The sequence below is a fragment of the Haliotis rufescens genome, unplaced genomic scaffold (assembly GCF_023055435.1).
Source record: "Haliotis rufescens isolate VD_foot unplaced genomic scaffold, xgHalRufe1.0.p SCAF_44, whole genome shotgun sequence".
Classification (NCBI taxonomy): Eukaryota; Metazoa; Mollusca; class Gastropoda; order Lepetellida; family Haliotidae; genus Haliotis; species Haliotis rufescens.
In genome coordinates, this window is record NW_025964157.1 from 2712024 (window position 1) to 2719957 (window position 7934).

The 7934-nt window shown below is 44.0% G+C and overlaps 1 protein-coding gene across 2 annotated transcripts; it reads right to left on the reverse strand.

Annotated features, from left to right (window-relative positions):
* Positions 1-2505: 2505 nt before the first annotated feature.
* On the reverse strand, positions 2506-7582 carry LOC124127739 (E3 ubiquitin-protein ligase TRIM56-like). 2 transcript variants are annotated; one of them, XM_046491108.2, is made up of 3 exons: positions 7301-7582; positions 5765-6067; positions 2506-4740 (listed from the first exon to the last, which is right to left on the reverse strand). In XM_046491108.2, the coding sequence occupies exons 2-3, from the start codon at positions 6054-6056 to the stop codon at positions 3107-3109; spliced, it is 1926 nt and encodes a 641-aa protein (XP_046347064.1). In that variant the 5' UTR covers positions 6057-6067; positions 7301-7582; the 3' UTR covers positions 2506-3106. The 2 variants fall into 2 exon arrangements, with proteins under 2 accessions (XP_046347064.1, XP_046347063.1); XM_046491107.2 differs by having other exon boundaries at positions 5765-6056; positions 7301-7581.
* Positions 7583-7934: the final 352 nt, after the last annotated feature.

The following is a 7934-nucleotide window of genomic DNA, read 5'->3' on the forward strand; positions in this document are numbered from 1 at the left end:
CCTACATCACTGTAGCCATTAGTGAGTTGGTGAGTGAGGGGCCTACATTACTGTAGCCATTAGTGAGTGAGTGAGGGGCCTACATCACTGTAGCCATTAGTGAGTGGGTGAGTGAGTGGCCTACATCACTGTAGCCATTAGTGAGTGGGTGAGTGAGGGGCGTACATCACTGTAGCTATTAGTGAGTGGGTGAGTGAGTGGCCTACATCACTGTAGCCATTAGTGAGTGAGTGAGGGGCCTACATCACTGTAGCCATTAGTGAATGAGTGAGGGGCCTACATCACTGTAGCCATTAGTGAATGAGTGAGTGAGGGGCGTACATCACTGTAGCCATTAGTGAGTGAGTGAGGGGGCCTACATCACTGTAGCCATTAGTGAGTGGGTGAGTGAGGGGCCTACATTACTGTAGCTATTAGTGAGTGAGTGAGTAAGGGGTCTACATCACTGTAGCCATTAGTGAGTGAGTGAGTAAGGGGTCTACATCACTGTAGCTATTAGTGAGTGAGTGAGTAAGGGGACTACATCACTGTAGCCATTAGTGAGTGAGTGAGGGGCCTACATCACTGTAGCTATTAGTGAGTGAGTGAGTAAGGGGTCTACATCACTGTAGCCATTAGTGAGTGAGTGAGTGAGGGGCCTACATTACTGTAGCCATTAGTGAGTGAGTGAGGGGCCTACATCACTGTAGCTATTAGTGAGTGAGTGAGTAAGGGGTCTACATCACTGTAGCTATTAGTGAGTGAGTGAGTAAGGGGCCTACATCACTGTAGCCATTAGTGAGTGAGTGAGGGGCCTACATCACTGTAGCCATTAGTGAATGAGTGAGTGAGGGGCGTACATCACTGTAGCCATTAGTGAGTGAGTGAGGGGGCCTACATCAGTGTAGCCATTAGTGAGTGGGTGAGTGAGGGGCCTACATTACTGTAGCTATTAGTGAGTGAGTGAGTAAGGGGTCTACATCACTGTAGCCATTAGTGAGTGAGTGAGTAAGGGGCCTACATTACTGTAGCCATTAGTGAGTGAGTGAGTGAGGGGCCTACATCACTGTAGCCATTAGTGAATGAGTGAGTGAGGGGCCTACATCACTGTAGCCATTAGTGAATGAGTGAGTGAGGGGCGTACATCACTGTAGCTATTAGTGAGTGGGTGAGTGAGGGGCCTACATTACTGTAGCCATTAGTGAATGAGTGAGTGAGGGGCCTACATCACTGTAGCCATTAGTGAATGAGTGAGTGAGGGGCCTACGTCACTGTAGCCATTAGTGAGTGGGCGAGTGAGGGGCCTACATTACTGTAGCCATTAGTGAATGAGTGAGTGAGGGGCCTACATCACTGTAGCCATTACTGAGTGAGTGAGGGGCCTACATCACTTTAGCCATTAGTGAGTGAGTGAGTGAGGGGCCTACATTACTGTAGCCATTAGTGAATGAGTGAGTGAGGGGCCTACATTATTGTAGCCATTAGTGAGTGAGTGAGGGGCCTACATCACTGTAGCCATTAGTGAGTGGGTGAGTGAGGGGCCTACATTACTGTAGCCATTAGTTAGTGAGTGAGGGGCCTACATCACTGTAGCCATTAGTGAGTGAGTGAGGGGCCTACATCACTGTAGCCATTAGTGAGTGGGCGAGTGAGGGGCCTACATTACTGTAGCCATTAGTGAATGAGTGAGTGAGGGGCCTACATCACTGTAGCCATTAGTGAATGAGTGAGTGAGGGGCCTACATTACTGTAGTCATTAGTGAGTGAGTAAGGAAGCGAACATTACTGTAGCCATTTGTGAGTGAGTGAGAGGCCTACATTACTGTAGCCATTAGTGAGTGAGTGAGGGGCCTACAGTACTGTAGCCATTAGTGAGTGAGTGAGGGGCCTACATTACTGTAGCCATTAGTGAGTGAGTGAGGGACCTACATAACTGTAGCAATTAGTAAATGAGTGAGTGAGGGGACTACATCACTGTAGCAATTACTGAGTGAGTGAGGGGCCTACATTGCTGTAGCCATAAGTGAGTGAGTGAGTGAGGGGACTACATCACTGTAGCAATTACTGTGTGAGTGAGGGGCCTACATTACGGTAGCCATTAGCGAGTGAGTAAGGGGCCTACATTTCTGTAGCCATTAGTGAGGGAGAGGCCTTCATTACTGTAGTCATTAGTGAGTGAGTGAGTGAGGGGCCTACATCACTGTAGCCATTAGTGAATGTGTGAGTGATAGGCCTACATTACTGTAGCCATTAGTGAATGAGTTAGTGAGGGGCCTCAGGACAAATTATAGATTTATGGATATTCCCAGGCTCTGGAAGAGCATATTAAGAGCATAAAGAGATACATATTTTTGCACAGAGTTGTGTCGCTTTGATCACCTGTCAAACCACACCCTGTCCCTTGTAAACCGTGAATACAATTTCACCTGCATGGGTGTATAGCATTGTTTTCCATCACTACGGCATTTATATTTCCTTATCTCCTATGTGTCTGGGATATGATTGATAGAGAGTGTATTGTCCGAATTGAGTTGAATGTTTTTACTACTATACTCTACTCAACACTACAGATAGTAGAAATAACTGATACAAATCAGTACATTTACAGAACTCAACCAGTTCTCACAGCATCCACACATTATTATATCCGCTGTAGATCACCGAACGCTAGTGGTATTTTATAAGAGTTAAGTGCGGGTTTGAAACATTATGAGATTGGTTGTCGAACTGATAATCTTAACACCGATAGCATGCGCAACTATGTGAACAGGTTACTCCATGTCAACACACTTCAGATATATAGTACACTACACAACACAACATTACTGTTCCATGAACAAAATGAAACAACGATACTGTCCAATATCATCTGGCTGTGTCACGTGATCTCTCGTGTAGTGTTGTCCTCATTCAGTGCTGTCATTGTGCGTTCCTTTCACAAATGTACTTGAGAAGTACTTCTTTCAGGTCAGACTTCTATTGGTGTTAGGTCGTCCTATATTTAATCAATGACATGGTGAATTACGTGTGTTAGGGATGAACTGGATCCGATCTCGACCTAAAGCAGGAGTCAACTTTTGAAATATTCAACTGTGTTTGGAGATCAAAGTTATCTCTATTTCTACATTCAGCGCTTGCAGAAATTGAAAACCTTTACACATCTGTCAGACGTAACATACAGCAGGCCGTCAGCATCAAGAAAGACACCATAAGGATATTCCATACCATCCTGTTGTGTGAGGACATCTCTGACAAACTGCCCCGACTCTGTCAGCTGAATCACCTTGTGGGAGCCTCTGTCTACAAGCAGGATATCTCCTGTGCTGGTTGTTGCGATACCCCAAGGGTATGTCAGAGCTCTGTCTCCTGTGGGAGTGTAGGTGAAAACAGCGGCTCCTTCACTGGTCACACATACAAGGGATTTTCCTCTTCTTTCACTGACTATCAAGTTGTTGTTCCTGGTGACGTGGATGTGGCCTGGACTCCCTATCACCCCCGTGTTGATAGACCTCAGTATCCTCCCTGTCATGTCCAGTATGTCCACAGAGTGAGACGGTCTCCATGTACCTGCCGCCAGCTGTGAAGGACTCAGAGAGGCTAGAGCCCAGTACTGCTTGCTTGTTTTGATAGTTGACAGTAATATAGGATCTGGGGTAACATTCACTGTAACTATTTCCTTACTGCCTGTAACAATGACCGCTATCTGACTCTCACTTAACTTGGCCATTTGCCAAGGCTCGCTAGAAAGCAGGAGCTGATTATGAAAGGATTTGAAGTTTGATGTGTAATATGTTTTGAGTCTCACGTTATTGTAATCTGTCACAACTGTCACTTTGATGCCATCAACAGTCAACACTGTGACGTCAGCCGACCAAGGATCCTTCCTGTCCCCATCTTCCTTGCAGTCAATGGTGTGATGTAGAACAGGAGAAGACCCGGGGTCACTCACTCTATGGACGACTTGAACCTCCCCCAGCTGTAGCTCATCAACTGCTTTACTCAGCTTGTCCAGGTCGTGTGTCAATACAACCCATCTTGGTGCTGGCCTGTTGTCCGTGTCTCTGTTGTCTGTAGACGTCTCATCCACCGACTCATAGGCGGCATACATGTCCACCTCACAGTTGGACGTCACAGCATTGGCTGTGAACTCATACTGCTGCTGGTACATCTGTAGCTCGATCTCCTGGGATTTTATATCTGCTTGTAACGCATGTAATTGTTCATCAGTAGCTTTGTCGATGTCTCCAAGGAGTTGCTTCTCTTTTCTTAAAATAGCACGCATCACTGTTTCCCGTGTCTTTATAACTTGATCTTTGAGGGTTTGTGAATTACACTTCACATCTTGAATTGTAGATTTTCTAGATGTTATGTTATTATTAGAAGCCGCCATGTTGATTCTGAGCTGCTCTATTTTGCTTGTCAGTTGTTCCTTCACAAGAGGGGTCATACTCTCTAGTGTATCAACATCCTTACATGCCCTGTGTTTTATACTGCAGCATATCGTGCATATTGCCTGCTTGCAGTCCTTACAGAACAACTTCACCTTTTCATCTCTGTGGACTTGACACATGAAGCGACGCTTGACCTTTGTTTTGGTGTGATCAGACAAGTGAGCGGCTTCATGGTCACACAACCCTGGCATCATGTTGTGCAACTGGAGACATCCGTCACAGTACACAACATCGCAGACAGAGCACCAAGAAGTAGCGGGAGTTGTCTTTCCTTGTTTTGTACAAACACTGCACAAGTGTTCTTCCACACCTACAAAAACAAGTGTGCTTAATTCCATTTGTCAAAAAGCATGATAAGAATCACACATTATCTAAAGAAATAATAACATGTAACACATTAGTTTTGTCACAAACGGCCACGCCCTTTCTGGAGATGAACATATCATATGACACAGGTTGTAATGAAACAATGATGCTGTCTCACAATGTAGCACTCCCTAGTCAATCATGACCTAGAGGTAATCATAACCACAAGATTATTATTTGCTGACTAGATATACAATAACAGATGCATATTAGAAACTGCGGGCGTTATAGCGTCTTTATAGATGGGAGTCTGAACTGAACATAAACTTTTTCATTTAACATGCTTTGTAACAATGTAGGGCCATGGCACAGCCAGTAGGATTACCTGTAACTAAGATCAACCCCACAGTTCTGTCAACACATCCCGTCCTAGCTGTGGCATGTCACCGTGGAGGGAGACAAAGATCAACCCCACAGTTCTGTCAACACAACCCGTCCGAGCTGTGGCATGTCACAGTGGAGGGCGACTAAGATCAACCCCACAGTTCTGTTAACACATCCCTGTCCTAACTGTGGCATGTCACAGTGAAGGGCGATAAAGATCAACCCCACAGTTCTTTCAACACATTCCGTACTAGCTGTGGCATGTATTGTAGTCCCTATTCAGGATAAGCAGACACAAATTGTGACATTTATATGCTAGCTTGTCATACAAATTGTATTAATAACTGACAATGGTATAACAAAAAGGAATGACGACGTGGTAGGGGTAGGACATGAAATTCATGTTGATTTCATAAAATTATGGCAATAGGTAATTAGGTTCATCTGAAGCTCTTTGTTGCAAACGGAAAATAATTTATTTGCCTTTGCAAGAGTGAAATATTTATCCTGCATCAAAATCGATTAACATGAAGTCATAATAAGCAATTCTGTGAGTGAATGCTCATCTATACACACGTGTGTGGTTGTTTACATATCTTTTAAAAGGGTATATTAGTCAGGCAGTGCAATACTAAGCTGATTACCCTTTGTCCAGTGTCCAAAGTCGTCCATCAGCCCCTGTATGACGTGGCTTGGTTTCAGCTGACTGACCCACTCCTCTACTGGACTTTCAGGGTTGGTCACACTCGTCTGTTGTCTACAGGAGGGACATTGGATGGACCCGGCTTGTACTGCTTCCGGCTGTGTGTTGATATATTTCAGCAGACAGGACTTACAGAATGTATGATGACACTGAAGTGTGGCTGGGTCTGTGAACACCTCTGTACAGATGACACAGGTGAGGTGGTTCTCTGTCAGCTTCTTCGCGGTCGCCATCTGAAGCCAAACTGATAGTTTCGTGAAGTATATCGGCACATGTTATAGACAGCATCATACAACATGTACATGAATGCATCATCCCCAACGTCCAAAGACGTGGCATCATTACAAGACAGTGAAACAGGAGTTTACGTGACAGTACGGCGCCTATTGCATGTATATCTGTGGAACATGATGTGGAGAGACTGGGTGGAATGTATGCCATGTTTTTCAAACACATGACACAGAATTAATGCACATGGATATTAAAATTAGTTCCATACAACGATCTTAATTCAACAATCTAAGAGTAGACTAATTTCAAACCGAAACAAGAACAACTGTCGTTTAAGCCATGGACCCATTTCCATAAACACAGGTTGATGTTTCAGCTTCTTGTAGTGAAAGATAAATCAGGTTTGAAACACACACCAAACCTCCCTCGAGTACTGCACGTACTTCAATACTTTACTTCCTGGTTGCCTGTCACCCACAACTTTCTCACGTGACCTTACCAGGTCAAGACGGCGAGTAGACACGTGCTATAAATATTGGCGTGTTTGGGGATACAAGTACTACATTAAGATTTAATAAAAATCGACAACGCCAAAGAAAAACCAGTATCTGACGAAGCGCATTCCATCTAAGGCAAAACAGTGGTGAAAATTATGTGAATAGATAACTGGAAACGACCGTGTTAATTGATTTTGATAACAGTAATATCGAGTGTGTAGCCTGAATTCGGTGTTAGCGTTTGGCTTCTCAACGTGCGTGATTCCCGTCTACCCTTTCGAGTTGAGTTGATTGGTTCAACTGTGTCATATGGCCCTGCGACGCAGGGGTAGCATTATGCAGATGGCTGTTACAATGAATGCTCGTTCCACCCGTGACGAACAGGTCTGGTTGTTGATTAAATATAGTGATAGCTGAACAGATGTGTTATTCATGCACCGATTGTCTTTAAATGTAATATCCAGTTATGTATGACTGTTTAATAATCTCTTACCAACTTTGACTGCAGTAGGTCCGATAGTTTTTCAGATATTGTAGTAAACGTCCGTATCTTAAATTACCTTCCAGACCATATATGGATGTAATCATGGTGGACACTTGCTGGATATGTCAAGTCTACTTTCTGTGTTAAAGTCAAACCTCTGCCCTGACGTGTATAGAGTAAAACATAGGTAAAACAACCATGTACTGTCATATAATGTAAAATCTACACGTGTGTATGTGCAATGTCGTCTAAATATGTGACATACCTCTATTACATCGTGGAGCTCTCTTCTCTGAAGTCGCCTCTCTTCCTGGTTCCTGGAATAACTACTACCCGCTCGTCTCCTGTCGTGTTAGGTAGATCACGTGATCTGGTTTGTGCAGGTATGTACTTGTATCTCATTAGAAGCAACTTTGTACGACTCTCTTCAGATCTGTACCATCAAGCCAACACTCCAGGATGCAAGAGATTCTTTTTACAGTTTGACCATGAGGCATTTATCTGAAATAATGTGTGCAATCTCTTCTGTTATTTCAATCAAACGTGAACTTCTACATGGTGTAGTTTTCGAGAGAATGTATTGTAACGCAGGGACGAGTTGTCCCCCTTAGACCATAAAGTCTTTCCGTTTTAGGGCGGTGGGGTAGTCTGGTGGTAAAAGCGTTCGCTCGTCACGTCAAAGATTCCCAACATGGGTATAATGTGTGACGCTTATTTACAGACCGCCGTCATATAGCTGGAATATTGCAGAGTGCGGCGTTAAACAACAAACAAACAAAAATCATTTCTGGTGTCCCCCGCTATGATATTGATGGAATATTACAAAAAGCAGTGTAAAACCATACTCACTCAATATCCGGTTTTTTTTGTAGAATAGGTGTTCAGAAACCCATGCTTGC